General features: G+C 46.7%; 1 protein-coding gene across 2 annotated transcripts in view; it reads right to left on the minus strand.

Moving 5' to 3' along the window:
- Nucleotides 1-13,620, minus strand: part of Nploc4 (NPL4 homolog, ubiquitin recognition factor) — a 59,576-nt gene that overhangs the window by 3,730 nt on the left and 42,226 nt on the right. The window contains exons 13-16 of one of the 2 annotated variants that reach the window (XM_003464895.4): nt 7,359-7,430; nt 3,431-3,526; nt 2,196-2,312; nt 367-469 (exon numbers count right to left, since the gene is read on the minus strand). In XM_003464895.4, coding sequence (XP_003464943.2) covers nt 367-469; nt 2,196-2,312; nt 3,431-3,526; nt 7,359-7,430 — 388 coding nt within the window. The remainder of the gene's footprint in view (nt 1-366; nt 470-2,195; nt 2,313-3,430; nt 3,527-7,358; nt 7,431-13,620) is intronic. The other variant, XM_005001441.3, reaches the window with a different exon arrangement.

A 13,620-nucleotide genomic window follows, 5' to 3' on the forward strand; every position in this document is an offset into this window, starting at 1 on the left:
TGCATGTAACGGGCCCAGATTCCATTACCTGGGGCCATGGGATTGAGTTTTTATACCATTAAAGTATGGGGCCAGTGCCAAGTGTCTCACCCCTAGGGATGGTGAATGCAAATAGACCCTCTTCAGACGAGGCCCCCAGGGAAGTGATGATGCAATCTGGCGCAATCATCTACATTCAACTCACAGAGCCAAGCGTGCCTATGCCCTGTGGCCTGGACAGCGTGAATGCTCTGCCAGTGAGCAGGGCATGTGCCCTGCAGGGAGATATTGTATGTCTTCTCCTCATCCCTGGCTCCACAGTATGCACACGGCCAGAATTCCAGATATAAGGGGCTTCAGCGGTAGCTCTTGGTGGGGGACACTTACTGCAGAGCTGCTCGATCGTGGCCCACTGCTCAGACTTCTTCCATGTCTGTGCTAGCTCCTCATTTCTGGTCCTCACTGCCTCCAGAAGCAGGCTGATGCTGTCCTGCAAAATGCCAAAAAATGTTCCATCTTGCTCTGCTCTTAACAAGCTCTTCTTCAATGTCAAGGCATATTTCAGAGGAAATTTTAAAAACTGAACAGATTCCTGGGCATACTTATGTATACTTGTAACCCCAGCACTTAAAGAGGCTGAGGCAAGAGGAATGCCACAAATTTGAGGCCAGCCTAGGCTATATAATGAGTTTAAGGCCAGCCTGGACTACATAGCAAAACCCCTTCTAAAATAAAACAAAACACCCAAATAGGCTGTCATGTCTAACACAAAATGTCCAATTTGGGTCTATAAATAAATATATTAGAGTGAGCTAAAATTTAAATCCTTCCCAAAGTGCCAGAAGCGGCCATCTGCTACTCTCTGTTGGGGCTGAGAGTGGCCCAACAGCCTAGAGGTCAAAAGGTCACATCCTTGGTCCTAGAGGGACAGAGAGATGGAAGGCCAGACTGTAACAGCTGTCCTCTCCCTCACACTTTGCCCTCTGCCTCTTTTTCTTCTCAATTGTGACTGGAAACCACACTCCACATCCTTGGCCTTGAGGGACTGATGAAGCTCTCAGTCCTCTGATAAATATCTTCTTTCCTGTTTTAGTAATGGGAACTGAACCCATGTGCTTTGCTCAGCTATTTCCCATTTTGAGACAGGGTCTCCTACATGGCTAAGCTGCCCAGACTGGCCTGAATTTGTGATCCTGCTGCCTACTAGGACTACAAGCCGGCTCCACCAAGTGCTTTTGCTCTGACCCAGAGGGAGCCTCACATGTCATTCCTAACCCTGGTGGCAGGGCTGACATGCGCTAGGTTTCCTGGGGTAAATGAGGGAGGCACAGAGGGCAGCAATAGCCACAGAATACTGTGTTCAGTATCAGGGTGAGTGGTTTGGTGACAAAATATATCCAGCAACTGGGTGTATGGTGGTGCACATCTGTAATTCCAGTCCTAGGGAGGTCATGGCAGGAGGATCACTGGGAGTTCAAGGTCAGCCTGGACTACACAGCATGATCTTGCCTCATAAATAAATAAAGCAAACCCAGGTGATGGAAGAATAGCTACAGACTGTAGCACAAAAAAGCCCTAAGGCTCCACTCTGTCCTCTTTGGGCAAGGTGATGAGTCAGTGCTATCAGGTTCCGAAAGAGGCCTCCGTCTGTCTCTGGTGCTTCTGTGAGGCTCAGGCAGAGAAGAACAGGCCACAGGAGGACGTCCATGCCATGGCATGTGCAGAAGCCTTCTGGAAGGGCCTGATGCCCTGGTGCCCTGACCAGCTCAAACAGTACCCACCGTCCACAAAGCACTGGCCCTCTCCTGCCACTACGGTGTCTCTTGAATGCCAACTGCGCAGCTGCACATGTGGGCCTGGAAGCTGGCTGGGCCTCTAGGCTGAGGCGATCAGCAGCACTAATTTGGGAGGAGGAGAGGTGTCAGTACAGAGCTTGAAGCTGTCAGGGTAGTGACTGTGTACACTGTGGAACCCTATTCTCCCAACTCCTTCATCTTCTAGGAGATTATAACCAACAAGATGGTCCTTTGCCATGGAGGCCATGCTGACAACAATCATCTCTCTATCACAGGCCCCTCTGAAAAACAGCAGCCCACACACACCCACATAGCCAAAGGAAGATGACTCTTGACACAAGGTTCCATCTGCCTCCCGCTGCACTCTGGTTTGAGAAAACAAAGTAAGTCAGGGGGCATCTCTCCCAGTCTGGATCCTACCTGTAGAGGCATAACTTCGTTGGTGACCAGAAACAGCAAGAGGTGGAAATCTGAGATGGTATCCAAGAACACAGATGAGGTATTCTGGGACAAATAGGTAGCCAAACTGTGAAAGTCCTGGAAACAAAGGGGCAGGAGAGAAGACACATGGATACTGGGTTACCACTTCCAGAGCCAGACCCTAAGGAGAACTGCCAGGTACTAAGACAACACATAGTGCTATGGGCCATCTCACCCTCTCTTCTGTGACCACTGAGAGAGTCCAAGAGCACAAACAGCACGAGGTAGGGGCAGGGGAAATGCTTAATACTTATCTGCCTAACAAGGCATGGAAGGACCAAGGCCTGTGAGGAAGCAGGTATAGAAGCTCACCCAGCATGACATAGATACAGAACGCCCCTTCCCTTGTAAGTGGAGTGGGTGAGGAAAGGGACCACTACAGTGCAGGGAGGAGACTCATCTGCGCTTTCTCATCCGGCCGCCGGCCTAAGCTAGGGCAGCACAGAGTGAGGAGGTGGAACAGGCAAGGCAGTCATGGCTCTGTGTATGTCCCAACAGCATTAAACATGAGAGCCTCAAAAGGGCTCCCTTTCCTTCTGACAAGCACCCCAGGTCCCCTGGAAGACAGGAGTAAGGAATTGGGAGTACCAAAGAGGCTTTACCAATAAACCACACCAGAAGAAAACCTTATTCACAGGAATTCCTCAGTTAAGCGAAGCTGTCATCTAGGAGGAGGTGGAACCCAGACTGCCTATGTGCTCAGGCAGTAACGGCAACCCCAGCTAGGCCTGACCTGCTGGTGAGAACAGCTAAGCCACGAGCCCTCTGGTACCACATCACGCTATAGTGAGGCCCCTAGCCCTGGTGGAGGTGGAGCAGCCACGGAATGCAGTGGGGGGAGGGGGGCACAGCAACAAGGAAGTGAGACAGTCTCCACTGCTCAACTCCACAGAATATACATCTATTAACAAACCAACCATGGAAAGATTGTTGGTAGAAGATACAAAGTGACTAATAATAAATTTTAGAAAAAATAAGCAGTCAACTGAGAATGATACTTTAGGCAAGACTGTAGGCCAAGAACTTATACTGCAGTCATCTATCCACCTAGACAGGAGAGATACCCAGGTGATCGACAGTGCTCCCAAAAAGGGTCTCATGGGGCTTGCTGCAAGAAAAATGATGCGAGTTTTGAAATGTGGCAATTTCTGGGAAAACAAGATTGAAGAGCTTACCTGTGTCTCACCCAGTACATCCCGGTTTTCAATAGGAAATGGATTTTGCGAAATAGAAAAAGTATAAACTGGATCCTTGGGGAAGGTTGTTGTGATCTAATGAAGAAAAACACAATCAAGATAAACTTTGCGAAAACAGTGTGGATATATTCAAGTTCACCCAAGTAGCCCTGGCAAATACTACAGGGTTACACACACAGGGATTCTCAGAGTTCTACAAGCTCCATAATGAAAGGATCACTTAACTATTACTGTTGTCCCCAAATGGAACATCTGAAGCTGTGAGAACGGGAAACAAGCTGAAGAATCTAGTTGTCACAGCACACACATCTGGGCAGCTCCTAGCACTATGCACAGCCCCTGCAGCCTCCGGCTGCATGATGGGAACGTTGGAGTCTTAGACCGTTACACTTTGCCACAGGCAGCAGAGGGCTGCCTTGTCCCTGGCCAAGCCAACAGCACTACTGGAAGGGAATGGAGCAGGGAGGAGGTCAGAGTTCACATCCCTGGGCTGGGAAGTTTGTGTGGAGTCAGCTGCCAGGCAGAGCGATTCCAACAGGCTGCTGGAAAGCTGCTTGCAGAGGCCGTGCACAGGTTTTGCAGCCCAGGATAAGAACTGCAGGCCTCCTTCTCCCTCAAAGAAGGGTGACCTGGAGTTGGGAGCTTCCATCAAAGGTAGCCAAATCCTTTGTTTGGCTCCAACATGGTTATGGTTTAGGAACAGTAGAGGGCACTTCAGACCTAACACATAATCAATAGAAGCTACAAGGACAGTGGTGAATGTGAAGAAATCAATACAGACACAGATTTTATTCCTCTCAGCAGATGCCCCAGCCCACAAAAGTGCCCAAGTATGAGTTATCAACCACCTGTGGCTAACGCAGCTTTCCTCTGCAAGTGACACTAGCAGGGCAGGTCAGACCCCTTTCAGATTTAGGGTACCACTGTGGCTCCTAAGGGACTACTTCTAAAGAATGAGACATTGCTCTGGTCTGTTTTCTGCATCAGCAAAGGTAGCGAGTTGTTTCTGCAGTCAGCATGCCAGTGTCAGCGCTCTGGAAAGATGAACTGAAGGAGGCCAGGTGGTCCTTCACATGCAGCCTGTGCAGCAGCAGGGCCACAGGGAGGACTTGGGCCAGAGTGACAAGTGCTGGCTGTTTGGCCTCATCTGCTCACCTGGGAGACCCAGGTGACAGGAGTGGCTCTTACAGGGAGGTGCCCAGTGCAGGGCTGGCATGCAGGGCACTCAGTCCTGGTTATAGTTGTGGCTGTAAAGATAGGAGTGTGTGTGCTGTGTGTCCATACTACAGAGACAAAATCCTGGGACTACCTGGGCTTTCCTTTGGGGAAGACGGGAGCAGGAGTGGTGGGGCAACTGAAGAACATACAACAGCAAGCAAACTAGCCAACGAGGCGAGACATTTAAATGCTAGTCCTTCCAGGGGCTCCCAGGGAGTGCCAGAATCAAAGTCCACAGGGCCTCAGTGACTACCTCAAGGGTCCAACTCCTTTGTCTTGTACCTAAGCCCTCTCCCTACCTTGTCCGTCTTGGAGTCAAGAATTAAGACAGTGCTCCAATACCACCATAGAAGCCCAGGAAACACTGGTTTGTACTTTCCCTGCCTGAAACAGCTGCCCTTAGCCTTAGTTTCAAGAGCAGCAGCCACTTGTAATTTCAGCTGAGGCAGCAGGGTCACAAATTTAAGGCCAGCCTGTGCAAGTCAGCAAAATCATGTCTCAAAATTAAAATTTACAAAAGGGCTGGGAATATAGTTCAGTAGTAGAGCACTTGCCTAGCAAACACAAGGGTCTGGGTTTTATCATATATCCCACCCCACCCCCCAGCAGCAGCACAGCAGCTGGACCTGGCCCAGGCCTATACCCAGGCCCTCTGGGGATAGGCAAGGAGCCAAATCCATTTCTGTGGGTAACTGCTCTCAAGGAACCCCCCGCATCTTACTTCTAAAGGGATAGAGAACTTGGGGTCCCAGGGCAGAATCCTCTCCCAGCAGCTAAGCACAGCTAAAGGGCACACTGCAGCAAGAACTGCACTTCCCACAGAAGGAAGGGGGTGAGGAAGCAGCTAAATCATGTAGACACCTCCTAAGTGTGTGGTCCATCAATCTGTTTTCATCTTAATTACACCCTAGGTAGTCTAAAAAACAGATGCCTTTATAGCCTAGGCAATAAATACATTCTCAGGAGCTGTCAATTGGAATAGAGCATCAATGGGCTTGGCTCAAGGGATTCACTGCTCCAAAAGCAATGATATTTTACAGCCTGAATCCATGCCTGTCCTGAGCTGAAATGTAGCCTGAATGGATCCCAGCACAACAGTAGCATAGGAAATTAGCCACTTATGCTTCTGTGGACAGAACTTATACAAGCAGTGATACCAGGTTTTATCCTGTGGCACCTACTGCCCTGTGGCCAATTGCTTGGTCACATCTTTGTGACCATGAGATGCCCCCAGCAAGGAGAAGAGATATGGGGAAATACAGCAGCAGAGTCACTTGTATTGGCCCCTGGAGCTCCACCCAAGAAACCACGTCAATCCTCACTTTAAATGACACCAAGTCACAGACACACTCTGGTATCGCAGCTGTGGTCTGGCTGTGCAGCATCTATGCATGGCCGGGAGCATGCAGCCTTACCCAAGCCCAGAGTGTGTGGCAAGTCTCTGGCACACCCTCAGGACTCAGTCCCCAAGCAACCCACGCTTGCCGCCTTCAGAGACCCCTGGGTCACACAGGCAGAGTCCTCTGTACTTCGATATGGGGAAATCTAATCCCTAAGTTGTTTTCAAGGATAGAAAAACCTGAAACTAAAAGAAATGAGTAATAGGTATTGTGAAATAGGAAGAAAATGCTCAAACTGGAAGGGGAACAAGGAAGGTGGGGGTGGTGAAAAGGAAGGTGGGGGTGGTGAAAAGAAAGGAAAAGGGAAAAAAAAAAAACACCAGAAAAATGAAAAAAATAGCAACAAGGTTTTTGTAAATGGGGAGGGGAGGAGAAGTGGAAGGGAGGAGAGGGGAATGGAAAACATGAGAATCAAATTATATCATATATAGGTACAGAATCTCTATGATGAATGTGATCATTATTAATATTTAAAATGTACCAACAGACTGAGGATTTAGCTCAGAGATGCAAGTGCCTGCCTGGCAAGTGTGAGGTTGTGACTTGAGGCTATGAGTTTAATCCCCGTACACCCCCACAAAAATCAGATTGGAGAAAATGAATAAATAAATAAATAAATACATACATAAATCAATTTCTTAAACAATCTAAAAGCTCATCAACCAAAGAAAAGATAAAAAAGATTTGGTATTTTTATACAATAGAGTACTATTCAGCCATAAAGAAGGATAAATTTGAAACTTTTATAGGTAAACAGATGTAACTACAGACCAAACTCACAAGTGAAATAAACCAGATGCATATGTGTAAATACTGCATCTCCTTGGTGTGAGAAGCTAAAAGAAATAATTATGTATATAAAAGATAATTAAAATAGTTAAATTGCTAGTATCTCTTAGTTCATTGAAAACAAAGTTTTATGCTAACATTGTTTGGACAATTAAATGCAGATATCTTGTACTCTGAGTAGCTAATTTAAAGATAATGCAATGTATTAACCATTGTTATCCTCTAATCATCTTGATTTGAGATTTTGTTTTGTTGTCTTTAAAACAAACAAATAAAGTTTCTCAAAGAGAGAGAAGGGTAGAAAAAGCAAAACAAAACCCCAAAGAACCATGAATGTTCCACTGGGGTCTCAACGCTGCCATACACATCTCCCGCCCCACATGGGGCCGAAGGTGTAGCTCCAGGATCACTGGCTTCCTTGGGAATGACCTCCACTCAGAGGCTTGGACTTCCAAAGCACCTAGGGCAGCTTGTGCAGGGCGAGTGTGGGAAGCACTTACATCTATGATCAGATACTCCACTGGCAGGGGCCGGGCCAGCTGTGTGATCTCGTTGCCGAACTTGTCTATATCCTGAAATAATCAAAGGTGAATGGCCACTGAGTGAAGATGACCAGTGACATAATGTTCCTTCCACAAACATCTCACTTCTTACTTTTTTATTTCACTTATTTACAACAAGGTCCTGTAATGCAGTTCAGGCTATCCCTGACTCACTATGTCGTCCGGGCTGACCTCCAACTGGTGGAGATTCTTCTGCCTCAGCCTCCCGAGTGCTGGGATCACAGGCATGCACCACCACGCCTGGCAACATCTCACCTTTTATATTAAAATCCTTGTTGAAGTGCATAAAAAGCAAAAAGGAAAATGTATACTTTTGCAACCAATCCATCTGGCATCATTCTTATAGCTTAGAGCTCTGTAGGGCAGAACAGCAGTGTAATCAGGCCACTGAGAGCCTCCACAGAGGTAGGTGCTTCAGCTCAGCCGCTGAGCCACGCTCCCCACTCCAGCTGGACCTGTGCCTGCCCACCTCTGAAGCCACTCCAAGTCTCACAGTCCGACTACTAACCTTAGGAACATCATGGAAGCCTCTGCTGACTTGGTTACAGGAAGTTAGTGCTATGCACTGACAAAGGCGTGCACAGACGAGCGAGTGCACACACAAACACACAGGCGTGGGAACCCCTTCGCCAATCTGTCAAAGTCTAAACTTGTTTTGCTTTGTCAGATGCACAGAACATAAAGTTTAATTACGGGGAGAAACGGCCAGCATATGTTCATTAATCATAAAATGACAATTAGATCTGATTTATGTCAAACATGCTGAGTTCCAACAGTGCCCTAGAAATAAATTCATCAGAACCAACACCATTCATTAAAGATTCTACAGGAAGGGCTATATTTCCTATCTAAATCATCACTTAACATTATATAAATCATTGAGCCATATATAAATTATACATCCATAATTTCCAATTACAGGCCCTTACATAAAAGTTGACATTCACTGAACCTCCCAGACCTGAACTGGTTGCCAGCACATCCACATCATCTGGGCAGAGAGCTGTGCTAACCTCTCAGACAACTGTCACGCTACTGTCACGCCAGTGGAACATCAATGAGTCCAAATAGTCCTGTTCCTTGTTTTAAATTTCAGGTCTCAAATATGTCTCTGTTTACCAGTCTCCTCCTTGTCTCTATGTGACACGTGAAGTACCATGATGAGACCGGCCCTTACCCCACAAAGGAAACGGTCCACATATACTTAACTAGCCAGGTAGACAGAAACTCTTGCTTAGGTTCCGCTTTCCTGTGCCCTCTGTGGCAAATGCCATGTCCTTGCAGGCACAGTTCCATTGCTTGCCTCTCCTGACACTGAAACAACTCTCTGTCCCACATGGTAAGGGTCACCTGTCCTTTGCCATACAGGTAGCCACGCAGTCAGGACAGCCTATGGCTCTGCCAGCTGCAACAAAGGTCCCAAAGATTGGAACTGCCGAGTAGGGTGCCATGGCCTTAGAGGAGGTGATTTCTTGATGAAGGAGATAAAATAGGAGGCAGGAATCAAGCCAATCAAACTAAATCACCATTTCCAAAAATACATGCTTGCCCCTACAAGAAATAACCTGCAACAACTCACACATAATTAGCCCATCTGGAATTCATCTTCAAATCTAATTAAGCTCTAATATGCAGAAACATTTTTCTAGCACCTGTTCTCTTTAATCTTCCCCTCTAGGGAATTTTCTTGTTAAATGCCCCTCTCTTTTTTTGTGTCATGCTAATCGTGTTCAAATTTAACTACCCAACTGTACATTTCCATTCCCCAAGAAAATAAAGGTGTTATATCCCCCTTTCTTCCCTGAGGGAAAAAACAGGTAACTTCTATCTCTCCCCCATGCCTTCACTCAAATGTTCTTGCCAGCCAATCCCTATCCCTACATACCATTTTTAAAGCCAATTACTTTTTATGGGTTTTAGCAAATGTCAGATGGAATGCACTAGGAGAAAGACATCTTAATTCTAAGTCTGGCAGCCGCCAAAGTGTCAGCAGTTTTATTTCTACCTCGAGTGAGACACCAGGAGAGCCAGAAACCACAGTCCCCGATGCCTCACTATATGCCATAGGCCATGTCTGGAAACAGCAGCGCTATGGTCCTGACATCGAGAAAAATGCAGGGGTGGGAGTCTTTGTGAATCCTGTACACATAGGCTTGTGCTGTGACAGCAGCAACTCTGGCTGGTATCACCTTGCTTTGGAGACAGTGGGCCAAACTCTTAGAGTGTGCTGCTTGTCTGTTGAGAATTAGAAGTAAGGGACAAATCACACCAGTACTTCATCTGACAAGTTCTCAGAGCACAGAGACGCAAATGGAAGCAACAGCTGGCATTTCTTAGGCACTTGCTGTGCCTGGTCTAGGTTGGACCACTATGGGCAGGCCTTCTTGATCTTCACAATCATACACATCACAGACACTACTGTTGTGCTCAACGTTTGATGACAAAAGATATCCAGGATAACTACAACAAGCTCATCCATACTGAGAGCTAAGGTACTGAACTACCCCATACTCTGCACTTCACACCAGTACTGTATGGAAACTCAAACCACAGATCCTAGTCCTGGCAGCTCACCTATGGCCAGAAAATAAAACTACAGCCAGAGACTTCAGGGACTATGCTATCGTGTTAAATATAAGGAGACAGGGCCGAGGGTTTAGCTCAGTAGTGTAAGTGCTTGCTTGCACACGTGAGGTTGTGAGTTTGATCCCTGGCACCAAAAAAAGATATAAGGGGACATGAATAGCTTGGTCTAGGGTAAATGTAGTGTCAGATCAGCTAGACAAACACCTAAAATTAGATTCTTACCTTGTATCAATACAATACATAAAATGGTTAATGAATGTTAAGCATCAAAACAGTATTTGGGACAACTGTTTCAAAGAAAACAAGAGACAATATGGTAGACACTGCTGATTTTTTGTTGTCTTATTTTGAAGTCCTGTGTTGCTTGTATTGTTTTGTTCTGATCTGTTTTGTTTTGTTTTATTCTCTTTAATATAAAAAACAGTATTTAGGTAAATAAGCAGTTTGGGAGTAAAGAATTATTTTGAACATATGATGATAAAGAAAAATAATAATGAAAAAAGATGAAAGCATCTGAAGTCAGAAAATAGCTCTTCTATGTAAAAATTACAAAGAAAAGGAAAACCTGACATGTATGTGCAACATATGACAAAAAGTTAATAAAACATTACCAACGAATGCAGAAAATGATAAATCATCTATTATATAGTAAAAACTGGTAGTCAACACCAGTGGAATTAAATCACCATGGTATTGAGTGTAGATGTTTCACCTGAGGAAAGTTGCCAGCTTAAATAGAGATGTGGAGAAGGAGACGCTATTGTATTGAGGAGTTGAGGCATTGTGGGTTCTCCCACAATGCGAGTTGCTTTTTTGAGCAGTTGGTTCTCCTGGAGAAGCTCTGGTCCTCACATTGAGCACTGCTTCCTGGCTCCAGCAGGGAACACGTGTGTCGCTTGTCTCCAGGATGAACTTGCCATGCCATGACGGAGGCTCAGATCTGCCCTTTATTCCCACTCTCTGAGTGTGTGGTCCAGGCCAGTGATCTTAAGCATCGACTCCACACCCTGCCTCCAAGTTCACAGACTCAGCCCCTCACTGTCCTGAGCAATGCTCTCCATCAGGGCCACGGAGTCATGTGCATTAATACTGCCAAGGCTCCCAAGCTTCCAGTCATAAAGTCTTGGAGCCCTCCTGCCTGTTTTCACACTCATTCTGCACAGTCAGCATCGGGAAACCCTACCTTAACCTCCATCTTACCTAGACACAGACCATTTCCTCCAGCCCATAGCAGAGAGCCTGAGCTATCCCTAATAGTTAGTACTGCTGTCCTGCCTCTTCTACTTCATCTACTCCCACTGTCACACCCTCAGCATGGTTGCTGGCTCTGTCCACATTCTCTTACTTAACCTTCTCCATGTTTGCTCCAGCAACAACAGCCACCTTATTCCATGCTGGGCTGCTGTGTCTGAAACCATCTACACAAGAGCCAACACTTCTTCCACCGTACTCAAGGTCTACCTCTGACTTCATCCTGACTGTCAGCCTGTCCCACTTAGCTGACAGCAGCCCCCACTTGCGACAGCAGTTTCCGTAGTACAGACAGCCCCATCTTTTCTGGCACTTCCCAAACAGTGACTGCTAGTTCTTGGGTGCTTCCAACACAGATGAAAGAATGCCAAGAGCCCATTTACAAAATAAGGCAAGGTCTGTGCTGTCAAGTGCCGCATGGAAACACAGCCTGAAGCCCAAAGGAAACGTCTGCTTCACTGCTGTGTATAGAGCAGAACATCAGCAAACCATGACCTGCACACAGGGCTCTCCAGAGGGAGACAAGGGGAGGCAGTCAGCTCAGCTACCTGTGGTCAGTGCGGAAGGTCCTATGAATACCATCTATACCATGCTGGAGCTTCACAGCCTCTGGAGGCCACAGTGCAGAGAGCGAGACTGGGAAAGATGCTACACAGAGCTGCAAAATACACACAGACTCCTGGGCTGGACATCACCAAGCTCTTGGGGCTGCCAGTTTATCTCCATTGAAGCCAAAGATTATCACTTAAGGAGATGGAAACAAATGTTTTAAAAACCAACAAAGTAATCAGCTACAGTAACGGAACTAAAAGCCCCTGTTAAATTAAGGGCATCTGTCACTTATTCTTAGGTGCTTGTCTCAAGTCCATCAACCAGTAAGACTGCCCCAGAGGTCTGCAGCACTTTCTGCTCCAGACTCTGGCTGGAGGATGGAAACTGTAGGAGGCACTGGACTTCCTCCAGAAGCAGCCCAGAGGCCACCCGCTCCCTGGCCACGTGAAACTCACAGAAGCCTCTGTGGGAAGGCAGTGCACCCTCCCAACAGAGTCAGCAGTCAGAAGAACATGGAGTGAAACCAAGGCACGAGCGTGCATGTTCCCAATGGACAGCCTCAACCTCATACCCCGGGAACTCACAGAGTAAAGCTCCAGAAGTTTCAGAATCTCTGTGTGCAGAAGGGTCTTTTATAAGACCTCTGGCACAAGAATAAGTGTCACAGGAACATCTCAGACCTGCCCCCAACACAGGGGGCTGCACTATGCACTGCATGGTGACCCGAGACCATATCCCTGAGGTGCCTGGGGAGGACACAGTCTTGAGGTATGCGGGAACAGACTCCAGACAGACTCCTCAGCAGAAAGAACACATGGGAGCCACCCAGACACCATTGTGTTGCCAAGCATGCAAAACAGTGACAGAGTCAGCACACACCTTCATGGGGGATAATTCTTTGGTACTGCAATTCAGGAGTCCCAGCTGGGGCTTGTAGTGGATCCTGAGGGCTGTGTAGACCTGTCCAGGGTTGGAGCCACTAAAAATGGTAAGACATGGCATGACAGTTTGTCTGTGCACTGTTTAACACACAGGGCCTTGAAGTAGAGGAACCCAGGGGTCAAAAGGAAAAAGTGAAGGAAAAGGGGAAGCTTTGTCCCTGTTATAGACATACACTTGGAATTTTGGGACTTAGGGTACAGCACACATAGAGGACATTAGACTGAATTTTGCCTTCCTGAGAAGTCACATGAATGGCCTAAGGATCTAACTACACTGTCCTTAAAGAAAAACACAGGAGCCAGTCAAATGCTGCATGCCAGGATGTGCAAGTCTGGTCTCAGTGTGGACAGGGGGTCTGTACTCAATGAGCCTACAGCGCCTTGGTCAGATTCCATCTACCACCAGCAGACTACCAGGATCCACAGCAGCAGCCTCCCTGTCCAAACACACAGACACCCAAGTAGGCTGTCCAGGGTCAGGAGTCTCCTCTGGCAGCACTGTTTGCCATATTAAATCTGCTCATGTGGGCCACCAGAGCAGCCATGTCACCAACATGTAACATACATACCTATGTATGCACTTAGAGCTGCAATCTATTTACAGTCTTCCCAATAAAAAAATACTACTCATCAGTCTTTTGGCTAAGATCAAGTGTACAAATATACAAAATATAAAAATTTAAAAATATATTAACATATAAACTAAACTGAACACCTATAATCCCAGCACCCAGAAGGCTGAGAGAGTAAGTAAATTCAAAGAAAGCCTGGATAACTTTGCAAGATTCTATCTCAAAAAAATAAAAAAGAAGCTGGGCATGGTGGTGCACACCTGTAATCCTAGCACTTGGGAGTCTGAGGCAGGAGGA

The sequence above is a fragment of the Cavia porcellus genome, unplaced genomic scaffold, assembly GCF_034190915.1.
Source record: "Cavia porcellus strain 051 isolate PalLab524CR breed Dunkin Hartley unplaced genomic scaffold, mCavPor4.1 scaffold_32, whole genome shotgun sequence".
Classification (NCBI taxonomy): domain Eukaryota; kingdom Metazoa; phylum Chordata; class Mammalia; order Rodentia; family Caviidae; genus Cavia; species Cavia porcellus.